This window comes from Salmo salar, chromosome ssa10, assembly GCF_905237065.1.
Source record: "Salmo salar chromosome ssa10, Ssal_v3.1, whole genome shotgun sequence".
Classification (NCBI taxonomy): Eukaryota; Metazoa; Chordata; class Actinopteri; order Salmoniformes; family Salmonidae; genus Salmo; species Salmo salar.
In genome coordinates this window covers 21,954,058-21,967,191 of record NC_059451.1, presented here as the reverse complement: position 1 = coordinate 21,967,191, position 13,134 = coordinate 21,954,058, and the positions used below count along the sequence as shown (strand labels likewise).

Sequence of the window (13,134 nt, the reverse complement as noted above, 5' to 3'; positions counted from 1 at the left end):
ATGTGGAGGGTTTTGTGGTTAGTTATTGGGGGAACTGAATGGCGTTGCCCTCTTGCAGGTGCGTTCCTTTAGATGAGACGTGCAGCAAGCACTCCGAGGACCCTACCCGAGGCTTACCGAGGAAAGACTGGAGGTAACAAGTGCCAGAGGATGTTCTTTACTCAGGTTATAACATGCTACACATCCTCCAAGGCAGATAGATCTATGCGGCATGTCTACGTATTTCCCAAGTCGATCTACGTACTCTTACAATAGCTTTCACCCAGATAACTGCTTTGGATTCTTCTATTAGAACCAACCACTTCTAGGATATTTATCTCAGCATTGTTCTTCAGTATATTTTCTCTCGCCTTGGGCCTGAATTAAATCAAAACCATGGCTCCGACACAAATTACAAAAGCAGAGTAGTTGGTGGGTGTCTGTGGTGGAGGGAGAACTAGTTTATATTGGACTGTGAGACTATTGTAATAAACATGGCTGACATCATCTGGAGAGCTACCAGAAGGGAAAATTAACCAGTTTGACGGTTTGTTAATTATTTCAGATTTGTATGAAAACTATGTATTGTAGCTGTGTCATTTTAAGCAAAGTATAATTGTATGTATTTGTTTATTGAAACAATGTTTTTTTTAGCCATGAAAATCGTTTCTATTGATCAACCGAAATGATCCTGCAGTTAAAATGTTTTTATAGTATGTGTTTTGTCTGATTGTGAACTACCTCTGGTACCTACTGAAGTGCTGACACTGCCCTCTAGGCTGGGTGTGTGTTACTGCCTCTCCCCATGCTGTCAGAACATGCCTAGCCTAGTTCTCCCCACAGTGCCAAGCCATGCCACACAGTGGGGTGCACCAGCTTCCAGTCAGACCGAAGAGACACCTTTCATGGCTAGCTGTTACATCACATTACACAAGGTAAGCCGTTTCACTTCATATATGTTAAATGCATTCCTACTCTGTGTGTAGCCCTGTTAAAGATAGTTTAGAGTATGGAAGATCTCCACCCCAGTCCACTGCAGCGTGACTGTGACGGTCCAGGTGTACAGTGTAGAACATGTAAAGTGCGTAGGCGTGTTAGAAATCAGTCAAAATGAGTTCTTCTAAGCGATATAAAGCTGACTGATTTGACTGGTGTCTTACACGCCACCGAAGAAACATTGGTAAAAGTGGGCTTGGTATGAATGAAGAGGTGAGGCGTGTGGTAAAGGTGTTACTGTACAACGTGAGAAGTGGGAGAGATGAAGGTATGGGTGTCGGGGGTTGCTGGCAGCCCCTGTGTCCTGGAATGTGCCAAGGCTTGTTTTTGGGGTGGGACACTAGGACCTCAGGCTATGGGATGGGTGGGTGCGACTCATCTCAAGGCGCGAGAGAGAGATACAGTAGAAGAGAAAAGACAAGAGTAACAACTATAATCAGATCATGACCAATTCATCTGGATGCTGTTCACAACTGTATCAACATATACTTTCAAAAGAAAGAGGATGAAGTCAAGTACTCATTTGTCATTTTTTTTATGTGATCGATATGACGAATGTCCACTCTTGATCGCAGGTGAATATCTCTTTCACTTTGCTCCCCAGAGAGGAGAGGAAGAGAAACATAGAGGGGAATGCTGTTTCTTTAAGAGAGAGGGAGGGAGAGCGAGAGAAAGGGAGGGACCTCTTTGCCCTCCAGAAACCAGGAAGGGAATTGAGTTGATCTGCTGCTGCTTGGTTAGCGCATATGGGGCTTTGAGCAGCACGACAGTTAGAGAGAGAGAGCGCTCCAGAGAGGAGGAGGGCTGAGCTAACCCACAACAAGCACCATCACGGCCATCGCAGGTGAGCTAAAGGCACCCCCGCATACCCCCCACTGTCCACCCAGGGCCTGTCGACAGGAGGGAGCAAGCACAGGAGGAGAGGAGAATGAGGGAGGGGGACAGAGAGATACTTGGGGGGGGGGGTGAAATGGGTCGCAGTCAGTAGTTATGGTTCTCTTTTTATTCCTGCTAAACTACTTCTCTGATTCCTGCTTTTACCTTTTGGGCTTGCTATGATAGTTTTATTAGCTGTGTTTGAGGCATTAACTTTACGGGCAGGTGGGAGAACTTAGGGGAGGAGGAGGATGGGGGCGTTCGGGGGGGGGGTTCTGAAGAAGAGGAAGGAGGAAACAAAACTAATTTTATAGGACAAGGTACGATGACAAGCGAATTACTTTTCGGGATGTTGTCATTCACTAAGAAATCATGCTTGGAGGGAAAAGTTCCTGACCCACTTGCATTGTTCATTCTTTCCTGCTGGTTTGGAATTTATCAGAATAAGAATGTCTTAATTTAGGTCAGGAGTCTTGAAGTGCGTTTAAAACATAGACAGAGGGGTTGTCACAGAATGCTACCCCAGTGTTTGGCTGTGGCTTAGACAGTTCTGGTCGAGACCCTTTTTTTCGTTTGCAGCACAACCCTGTTTGATGGCTGGTCTGTACTTTTAATACCTGGCATTCTGCTAGCAACATACTGAAGTGTATAATTCTGCCCTGAGTGCTTACGTTGGAACAGGCTTGGAGAAGTGGGGGTGGTGAGGGACAGAAAGCTGGTACTCGTAGTTCGCAGCAGGGGCTGTGAAGCAGGTCAAATAGTATTTAAGGACTCCACATCCCAGAGTGCCTTGCCCTTGGCCATACAGGAAAGGGAACACCTACCAGCCTATCCCAGCAAGGAGGTGTGGTGAGTGAGCAGCTGTCAAGCCAATCACAGAAGGGGAAGAGATGCCAGAGCGGAGCAGTGGGCTGAAAATAGAGGGGGGTGGTAGGTGTCTGCTTGTTTGGGATCAGGCAAGGGCTTGCCTGTATGACTAGGGCCACTCGGAAGTTTCCTGTCTGCAAAAGCTCCAGTACTGAGGCACCAGGCAGGGCCCTGCTCAGACACGAAGACAGGAGAGCAGGCAGGAGAGCCGGATAGGGCCTGGGGAAGGGACACACGCTTCTGCCCAGCTGGTAAGAGCTCAAACTGCACTCTCTCCTGACACTGAGGAGAGTGAAAGAGGGGAGAGCTTAGGAAATAAATACCAGGACCTGCGTGTGTAAGAGAGCGAGGGAGATGGGGCTTGGTAGAGTTCAGAGTTCCTGACCCACTTGCACATAAAAAATAGATGGCAAATAGGGCACTGCTCAGAGCAGGTTGAGCACATCATGTTTAGAGAGACTGTTGTTGTCTTAAAGTTTTGGCTATACACACTGTGCCCTTTTAACCCTTTACTTACTGGTTTGATTTAAAATGAGTACAGTTGTTAATCTAATCATCTGAATTGGTGTTACTGTGTGTAATGTTAGTTATTGTTATTAATGTATGAGACTAGGAATAAATGAGCCAACTGCAGATCCTTTATATATCCTTACCCCCAATGCTCGACTGTGACTGGATAGAAGAAAATGTGACACCTCTTGTGGACAATTTTACCTCGTTAGTGAGGTGTAGTAAACGAGATGCCATAACACAATCATAGCACATAGAATCTTGAGCAACTGGAAACTTTACCCTCTGCCCTTGGGAACTCCTTTATTCATTTATTAACTTTCAGTTCTTCTCCATGGCTGCCCACACCCTTTCTGTCATTCTCTACATCCCTCTTGCTTCAAGTAGCCCCTATGGCACTGTGTGATTTGCGTCACAACATCATTTAGTCTCCGGTATCTGTCCGTACGTTGGTGGTTTGTCAAAAGATGTTAAAGGAGCGTAACTTATTTTTCTAATTCACAGATGCGTATTCCTGGAAACACATACTTGTTGGACTTGTTTTGAAGCGTGCGGGTACAGCGAGAGAGGGAGGGGAGTATTTTATTGTCAGACGCCCAGACTCAGGGAAGTGTTTGGTTAGCTTTCAGATGCAGAGTTTGAAACATTATTCATTCTGTCAAATGTCACAGTGTTGTCATAATGTTACTCGTGCCACTCCTGAGTGACAATTGCAGAAGGCTGTACTTTCAGCCTGAGTAAATTCCACTAAGAGGTTAAGTTGGGACACTCCATGCTACCCACAATAGACTCAAGGGGAATTGTAGGGGACTTCAGTGGCTGTGGGTAGGCCTTAGACACCACCCATCAATTTGGCGGTGAGCATGTTGAATACAGTTTGATATTCCTGTATGTTATGCACCATAATGCCCCAAACTAGCAGGTCCACAGCGACAGGAGTAGACAGGTTGCGTGCTATTACACTGCCAGGCCTTGGAAGGACTAGTTTTGGGGTTATGTTGCTTTTGGGTGGTGCGCTAAACTATAAGCTGCCCCCTTATTAAGGGTGAACTCCCCTTGTCAGCAGTTAAATGTCCCACTGCTCCTGGCCCAAGCTGACAAACAGACAGACAGGGCTCTGTGTGTTATGTTGTTGTCTTGGGGGAGTCATAGGGGCTGTTCTGGGCCTGCTGGTTTATGAAGCAAGCAGTTCACACAACCTGATCAAATTAGAGGCTGAGATGCAGCCCTGGGTTAGACTAGGCCATTGTGTTGCGAGTCTGACTTCACTTACATTGTTTACTTTCATGGTGGTGGGTTGTCTCCAAAATGTCACACCTTTTTTCTGGCTTTGCTGGATGCTGTCGTTGTTTTCATACATTAGACTCTAGACAACCTTAGACAATAGTTGTCAGAAAAACCAGATGTTTGAGTGAGTAATCCCAAGTTGACCTAAGGCACTACATAGGGATCAAAGAGCGTTAGCCAAACTCTCCTGTGATCATGGGAGGGTACCATATGACAATCTCATGGTTGGTGAGATCTCATCTCTAGACGTGGGATGGTGGGTGGGTGTTTCAGCTTCCTCAGCAAGCTGAAGGGGGAAGTGGGCAATGTGGTGGGCTGATGTCTGAGAGAGCCAGCAAGAGGGAGAAGGAGGGATGGTCATCTGATAACAAAGCAGGTTCTGTTACACGCCTGTCACAGACACACAGGAAGTCCTCTGCCTGCAATGCACGGTAGCACTCACAGATTGGCACAGGGCTCAGGGGAGGAGCTGCTGCTGGACTTGGCACTATGGGTGTAGCTTACGGCCTACTAGGGGTTCTGTTTCTGGTGCCACGTGGGAGTTTGGATCTGCTACTTCCTGACTGACAGCATGGCAGCGTTAGGAAAGTCTAGCTCCAGCAGCAGAAGTTGTGTCTCTGTAACACTGCTGCCAGATGTGCACGGCTGTTTCTGGACCAGCTAAGTCAGGCTGGAGGAGGGAGGCAAGGAAAGCCAAGTCGAGCCTTCACTTTGGTTTACTTTACTTTGCAAGGAGGAGGGGGATGGTACAGTAAACCTATACAGTAGTCAGTGATTCCCGACAGTGGCTCTCCACCAACTATCTCTTGATCTCTGGGGTAATGGTACCCTTAAAGAACTTAGACCTTTGAAATTAAATCATAAAAATCTCCCACTTCCCCTTGCACTAAACTTTTATTGACAAACATGATACAAAGATTTAAGATAATGATGTCAAACCCTTCCTGCAGTGAGGGGTTAGTTTCTTACAGTGGCTAAGTAAAGGTTTCTCAAGTCTGAGACACTTTTGAAACACATTACATTGACATAATTCCTTGGGCTGATGTCAAGGTTGTGCGTCTTTAAGACTGCCTCACCCAATACCGTTCAGTCAGGGGCATTGTCTAATTTTTGGCAGTCGGACGTGTTTCAAGTCGAGTAGCCCAGCCCCACAACTCCAGTTTTATCAGTTGCTCACCCTCTTCCTGCTTGCTCCCAATACGACCAATCAAGCTTCCTATCCTAGCAAGCCTGGCAGTAATGACTCAGTCAGCCACACTAGCACTAGACCAGGCAGGCTCAGCCTCAGTCAGCCACACTAGCACTAGACCAGGCAGGCTCAGCCTCAGTCAGCCACACTAGCACTAGACCAGGCAGGCTCAGCCTCAGTCAGCCACACTAGCACTAGACCAGGCAGGCTCAGCCTCAGTCAGCCACACTAGCACTAGACCAGGCAGGCTCAGCCTCAGTCAGCCACACTAACACTAGACCAGGCAGGCTCAGCCTCAGTCAGCCTCACTAGCACTAGACCAGGCAGGCTCAGCCTCAGTCAGCCACACTAGCACTAGACCAGGCAGGCTCAGCCTCAGTCAGCCACACTAACACTAGACCAGGCAGGCTCAGCCTCAGTCAGCCTCACTAGCACTAGACCAGGCAGGCTCAGCCTCAGTCAGCCTCACTAGCACTAGACCAGGCAGGCTCAGCCTCAGTCAGCCACACTAGCACTAGACCAGGCAGGCTCAGCCTCAGTCAGAATCTAGTTCTTCTTGGAACTGTCCAGCCCCCCCTCACCTCTCCACATAGCTTTTCCGATTATCCTGTAATATCCTCTGTGACTTGACCTTGAACCCTTGTGACCCGATCCAGTGATTCCCTTTCTCTGGGCTGCATGCACTCCTGTCACTAATCATCAGGGGCTCTGCTTATCCCGTGACAGTCTGCCAGGGAGAGACAGCCTGCTTGAACTCTGTTGTCCATCTATATTACTCAATCTATGCTTCTAGGAGTTAGACCCTGGCTTCTGCTGTCGTTGTTTCACTCTGGTTTGGTTATTCACAGATATGCTACTTATCCCCCACACACTTGCACTGCTAAAGATGCTTGTTTTCTGGTCTCTATGTTCTCCCTTCAGCAGAGCAACAAAGTATTGTGGTGTTGACTACTCTTAAAAAGCATCGTCGTAAAGAACTTCTAGTTTAAGTGACATACATTTTTGTCATGTAAGGAACACCTGAGGTTGATCTGGGTAAGGTTGATAGTCATTGTACTCCAGGATGAATGGTATGTGTAGGACAGACTGTAGATCCTTTGATGCAGGTTTCAGTTGACCTGAGAGGATATTTCCAGTAAAACGCACCACCCAGTTTATAACCACGTTTATAACTACCAGTTTAACCACATATCACTGTATTGGTCATTAAATAAGAAGGGAACTACTGTAACTAGGGGAGAAGCCCATCTATCTCTCACAGGTCTTATGAAAAGCCCAATAGAACTGAAACAAAGTTGACGTTCAGGTCCAGGGTTCCCCAACTGGCGGCCCGGTGGATTTATTTGGCCCCCCAAGTTTTCTGAGCAAAAGCAAAAATATAGAATTATTATTTTTGAGAAGTTTCATTGTTGGACATAAGACTGTAAAAACACCAAGAAATTGGCTCAAAGTGATTTTACATTTTGGAAATGTGTTCCGAAGTATTCCCACGCATAATAGAGAGATGTGATCATGTACAAATGGAAGCAAGGTTCGAAGTTATTGTTTTAGTCAAATATATCGATTTGGGCTTCTTGCGGTTAGTTTGGAGTCTGCAAATTATTTGTAATTATCTTCCGGTCCCCGACCAACCGTTCAACAAAAAAATCGGCCCACAGCTGAATCTAGTTGATGATCCCTGTCCTAGTCTTGCGTTGGATCATCCCCGAAATCTAATCTTGATAGCGGCTCTCAACGCTTGCTTGGCGCAAGCGCAGGGGTTAGTATTGAGTGATGGTGGGGGAGGAGTGGGATCTGCAGCAGTAAGTAGTGGTTTGACTTGCAAAGCAGTGCTCTGTGTGTGCGGAGTGGGACCCGGTGAACTAGGCAGGCAGCTCTTGGTCGGTGGCGGCCCTGGGAACTGAGACGGTGTGGTGCTGCAGCCTCTCACCCACAGCCATGAATAAGTGATAAGGAATGTTTCAAGCCATGAGAAGGTGTCAGGATCAGGTTTGTTTGCACAGTTTTTCCTCTTTCTTTCTTTGGTCATCTTTGTGGGTTATTCCTGGCCTGGGCCTCTACTCTCCCTATAGCTCCTGTGTAAAGGACATGACAGAGCAGCTGGATGCCTCAGTGGACTGTATGCTGGGCTGTTTTAACTCCTTTCAGCCTCCTCTCCCCTCCACAGAGCTGTGTGTGACCCAGGGTCAGACATGTATGTCCTGGGGATAATGTGTTAGCAGGTTTGCACCAGGGACCAGCCCAGCAGCCTGGTGCAGTAAACAGCAGCATCAGTGAGAGCAGGTTGACTCGGCTTGAGTCTCTGTAGGCTCACCCAGGATCTATTTCCACACTGTGAAGGACGTGACCGTTATCCCTGTGGTTGCCCTCTCTGACTCCCCCTATCCCTCTCTCTCTGCCCTCACTTCCCTCCCACAGCATATTCAGATGAGAGCTGGAGGATAATAATATTTTCCCATGTCAGACAGGGCAATTTTATCAGGAAGACAATGGGAGAGGTTGTAGTGGCGGTGTGGTCAGTTGCGTATCAAAATGGTAGAGGGTTAAAGGAGAAAGAGTAGGCTAACTGGGTTTGAGCCAAAATGAAAGGCCATTGTGTCATGAATAAACGACACACACTACTCTGAATAGAACCAAGTGGGACAGTATTATTTGCATGTGCAAGGCTGCAAGCTTGTTGTTTTACGATTACCACGAGACAGATGGACCGGTTTTCCATACTCAGAAAAGTGTTTATATACTCCATGGCCAGTTTATTGGGTACACCCATCTAGTACCGGGTCGGACCCCCCTTTGCCTCCAGAACAGCCTGAATTCTTTGGGGCACTGAACCTTTGCTCAGTTGGTATCAAGGGACCGAACATGTGCCAGGAAAACATTCCCCACACCATTACACCACCGGTACCAGCCTGTACCATTGACACCAGGCAGGATGGGGCCATGGACTCATGTTGCTGACGCCAAATCCTGACTCTACCATCAGCATGACGCAACAGGAACCAGGATTCGTCAAACCAGGCAATGTTTTTCCAGTCTTCAATTGTCCAGTGTTGGTGATTGTGTGCCCACTGGAGCCGCTTCTTCTGGTTTTTAGGTGATAGGAGTGGAACCCGGTGTGGTCGTTTGCTGCAATAGCCCGTTCATAACAAGGGCCGACGAGTTGTGCGTTCCAACAAGCTGTTCTGCACACCACTGTTGTACTGCTCCGTTATTTGCCTGTTTGTGGCCCACCTTTTAGCTTCCGCTATTCTTGCTGTTCTCCTTTGACCTCTCTCATCAAGGAGCTGTTTTCGCCCACAGGACTGCCGCTGACTGGCTGTTTTTTGTTTGTCATACCATTCTCTGTAAACCTTAGACGTGTCGTGTGTGAAAATCCCAGGAGGCCGGACATTTCTAAGACACTGGAACCGGCGCGCCTGGCACCGACGATCATACCACACTCAAAGTTGTTTAGGTCGCACGTTTTGCCCATTCTAACGTTGAATTGAACAGTAACTGAATTCCTCCATACATTTCTGACTGCTTTATATAGCAAGCCGTGGCCACGTGACTCACTGTAGGAACAAACCATTTTCTTAAACAGGGTGGTGTACCCAAAAAACTGGCCACTGCGTGTATGTCACACATGGGTTGACATGACTGACAGGTCTGTTTTTAAGGATTTGAACCTTTGTCAACAGTGTTGGAGTGGAGTTAATAGCAGAGTAAGGGCAGTTATGTTCGTAGCACACTACCCAGAGTTGACTTCTCAGAGAGCGTTACCTAAGTATGACCTGTGGTTAGTGCTGACACAGTGCCAGAGTTGTAGGTGTGGAGAGAGGTGGAGCTTTGTGAGGAGGTGTGGGAAAGAGCCGAGCAGGGGAGAGAAGAGGCAGCCAGGTTGAGCAGGTCTAGTGTACATACCAAGAGGCTTGATCTGAAGGAATGTCATTTGAATGCATTGCTCTTATAGAGAATAATCCCCCTGGCCTCACCCCCTGCTGGGTCTCCCTGGCAGATGGAGAATGGAGGGGCTGGCTTTTGTGTGTGTGTGTGTGTGTGTGTGTGTAAATGGACGAATCATGGAGGGCTTGCATTGCTGAGCCCCCCTCCCCCGCGCAGGCAAACTGCAGTCTATAATTTTAATCCCCCCCACACACGTGAGCGAGGGGACAGCCTTTCCTGAAACTTGGCACACAGTACAGGGTGGGGTAACCGGCTCAGACTGGATTGACAACCTCCCTTTTTAATAGCGATCCCTTGCAGCTTGTGCGTGTCGTCCTCCTGTGGGGTTTTTCCACGGGGTCTGTAACCGGCAGCCTCCCCCTACCCTAACTGACAGAGCGATGCACACGCTGCTGCACAGCCCCGCCTCTGCTCTTCCTCCCAGCATGCACTCTGATCCTCCCTGCTCTCCCTTAAACTGCCCTTCACTCTCTCTCATGGTAATAGGTTCAGCAGTGGGCCAATATATCCAGCATTCCAGATACAGCTAATTCAACACTGAAGGATGTATGCCATAGCTATACTGTATTTTCTATTAGATTGGTCTGTAAATACAGTAAGTCTGCCAATAGCTGTTCGTCAGTGAAATCATGGTAACTGTAGTGTTGTACGTTGGTGATGTTTCAACATGGCTCACCTCCAGGCTCTTTAGTGGACTTTGGGGCCTGGTGTTTAAGGTATAAAGTGACAGACATCACAAGAGGTAAACTGATTATGCACTACCCAATTTCGCAATGGCATTCTATTATTACAACTTTCAAGAGTAAGTTGAAGCCGGACTAAGTTCATAAAAAACAGAGTGTCATACTGTGAAGAACTTTGGGTTCCAGCCCATAGCAACTCTGACGTGATTTAATACTTATTTGATCTTTAGTATCAGTGAGCCGAGTCAAAACCGGTCCATTACTTGCAATGACAAGCCACGTTATTGTGATATTAGTGAGCAACATTTCAACACATGGGTATTTCCATCTATAAGGACCGATGAGCACCGACGGGAAGTTCATTAGAGCATATCTAATTGGGTGTCAAGTGAAAGCTGAGTCTATATTTTTGAGAAATGAAGGCATAGTTGAAGTTGGAAGTTTACATACACCTTAGCCAAATACATTTAAACTCAGTTTTTCACAATTCCTGACATTTAATCCTAGTAAAAATTGTCTTAGGTCAGTGAGGATCACCACTTTATTTTAAGAATGTGAAATGTCAGAATAATAGTAGAGAGAATTATTTATTTCAGCTTTTATTTCTTTCATCACATTCCCAGTTGGTCAGAAGTTTACATACACTTAATTAGTATTTGGTAGCATTGCCTTTAAATTGTTTAACTTGGGTCAAATGTTTCAGCTAGCCTTCCACAAGCTTCCCGATATAAGTTGGGTGAATTTTGGCCCATTCCCCCTGACAGAGCTGGTGTAACTGAGTCAGGTTTGTAGGCCTCCTTGCTCGCACACGCTTTTTCAGTTCTGCCCACATTTTCTATGGGATTGAGGTCAGGGCTTTGTGAAGGCCACTCCAATACCTTGACTTTGTTGTCCTTAAGCCATTTTGCCACAACTTTGGAAGTATGCTTGGTATCATTGTCCATTTGGAAGACCCATTTGCGACCAAGCTTTAACTTCCTGACTGATGTCTTGAGATGTTGCTTCAATACATCCACATAATTTTCCATCCTCATGACGCCATCTATTTTGTGAAGTGCACCAGTCCCTCCTGCAGCAAAGCACCCCCACAACATGACCCTGTGCTTCACGGTTGGGATGGTGTTCTTCGGCTTGCAAGCCTCCCCCTTTTTCCTTATGGCCAAACAGTTCTATTTTTGTTTCATCAGACCAGAGGACATTTCTCAAAAAAGTACAATCTTTGTCCCCATGTGCAGTTGCAAACTGTAGTCTGTTTTTTTTAATGGCGGTTTTGGAGCAGTGGCTTCTTCCTTGCTGAGCGGCCTTTCAGGTTATGTCGATATAGGACTCATTTTACTGTGGCTATAGATACTTTTGTACCTGTTTCCTCCAGCATCTTCACAAGGTCCTTTGCTGTTGTTCTGGGATTGATTTGCACTTTTCGCACCAAAGTACGTTCATCTCTAGGAGACAGAAGGTCTCTCCTTCCTGAGCGTGGTCCCATGGTGTTTATACTTGTGTACTATTGTTTGTACAGATGAACGTGGTACCTTCAGGCGTTTGGAAATTGCTCCCAAGGATGAACCAGACTTGTGGAGGTCTACAGTTTTTGGCCGATTTCTTTTGATTTTCCCATGATGTCAAGCAAAGAGGCACTGAGTTTGAAGGTAGGCCTTGAAATACAGGTACACCTCCAATTGACTCAAATGATGTTAATTCGCCTGTCAACAGCTTCTAAAGCATGACATTTTCTGGAATTTTCCAAGCTGTTTAAAGGCACAGTCAACTTAGTGTATGTAAACTTCTGACCCACTGGAATTGTGATACAGTGAATTATAAGGGAAATAATCTGTCGGTAAACAATTGTTGGAGAAATTACTTGTCATGCACAAAGTAGATGTCCTAACCGACTTGCCAAAACTATAGTTTGTTAACAAATGTGTGTAGTGGTTGAAAAACTAAAGTGTATGTAAACTTCCGACTTCAACTGTACATTAAAACACAATGTTGACAAAGATCCCTGCCAACGAATATCAACACTTACTGTATATTTCATTTTGGAGAAATCATTTACCTTAAGAAACATTGCCTTGAGTCTTGTAATTCCGTTACCACAAACCTACATATCTTTAAGATATTTTGTAATTTCTCTCCCTCATGAGGGAGTACAATGAAAGTTCACAGAAGTAACAAGGAACGGTAGACCCACCAATTGTTTTTTACTAATAATAAACCAGTAACGGAATTACTGCAATTGAATTGGCTACAATGGGAAATCATAGTTGCCAAAAACCACAGTTGGTTCTCCTGCTACTGTCCTCCCTTCCACTGGCATACTGTTATGTTCAGCTCATAACTGTTTTCTTTCTGTCGTCTGGTGGTCAAAGCAAGACTGTGAAAACAGTCTGAACAACCTCCCTCTGCCTCTTCTCTCTCCAGTTAATGTCACCTCTCCCAGCTCTTACTGACAGCTACCATTACAGCTACCACCTACCCTCTTTCCATTTACCGTAACAAGCATCCTCAACCACTGAGCACCAACCGATCCCGGATATCCATGGACATTGAAAAGTAGTTGAAATTTGGTCAGTCAGCTCTGACCAGACCAAATCTGAACCAATCCTAGACATCTGTTTCACAAGTTTGGACAGCAGTACAGAAAAGTAGAGTACACGAGCCAAGTGAAATGGTCAGAGGAAAAGAGCGCGTAGATGCTAGAAGGAATTTTACAGCAAGCAAAGTGATCATGTGGCTCTATGAAAGTCAACTGTGTGTGAGGGTGATCAGAGGTGTAGTCATTCCGCCGATTCTGTTGCAAAATAT

The 13,134-nt window shown here is 46.3% G+C and overlaps 1 protein-coding gene across 4 annotated transcripts in view; it reads left to right on the top strand.

Annotated features, from left to right (window-relative positions):
• The first annotated feature begins 23 nt into the window (after nucleotides 1-23).
• Nucleotides 24-13,134, top strand: part of zbtb7a (zinc finger and BTB domain containing 7a) — a 30,732-nt gene continuing 17,621 nt past the window's right edge. The window contains exons 1-2 of one of the 4 annotated variants that reach the window (XM_014216378.2): nucleotides 24-133; nucleotides 758-914. In XM_014216378.2, the coding sequence (XP_014071853.2) occupies nucleotides 39-133; nucleotides 758-914 (252 nt within the window). In that variant the 5' untranslated portion in view covers nucleotides 24-38. Of the gene's footprint in view, nucleotides 134-445; nucleotides 527-757; nucleotides 915-1,486; nucleotides 1,820-2,564; nucleotides 2,970-13,134 lie in introns of those variants that run through there. The other 3 variants (XM_014216377.2, XM_045687506.1, XM_045687505.1) reach the window with 3 other exon arrangements.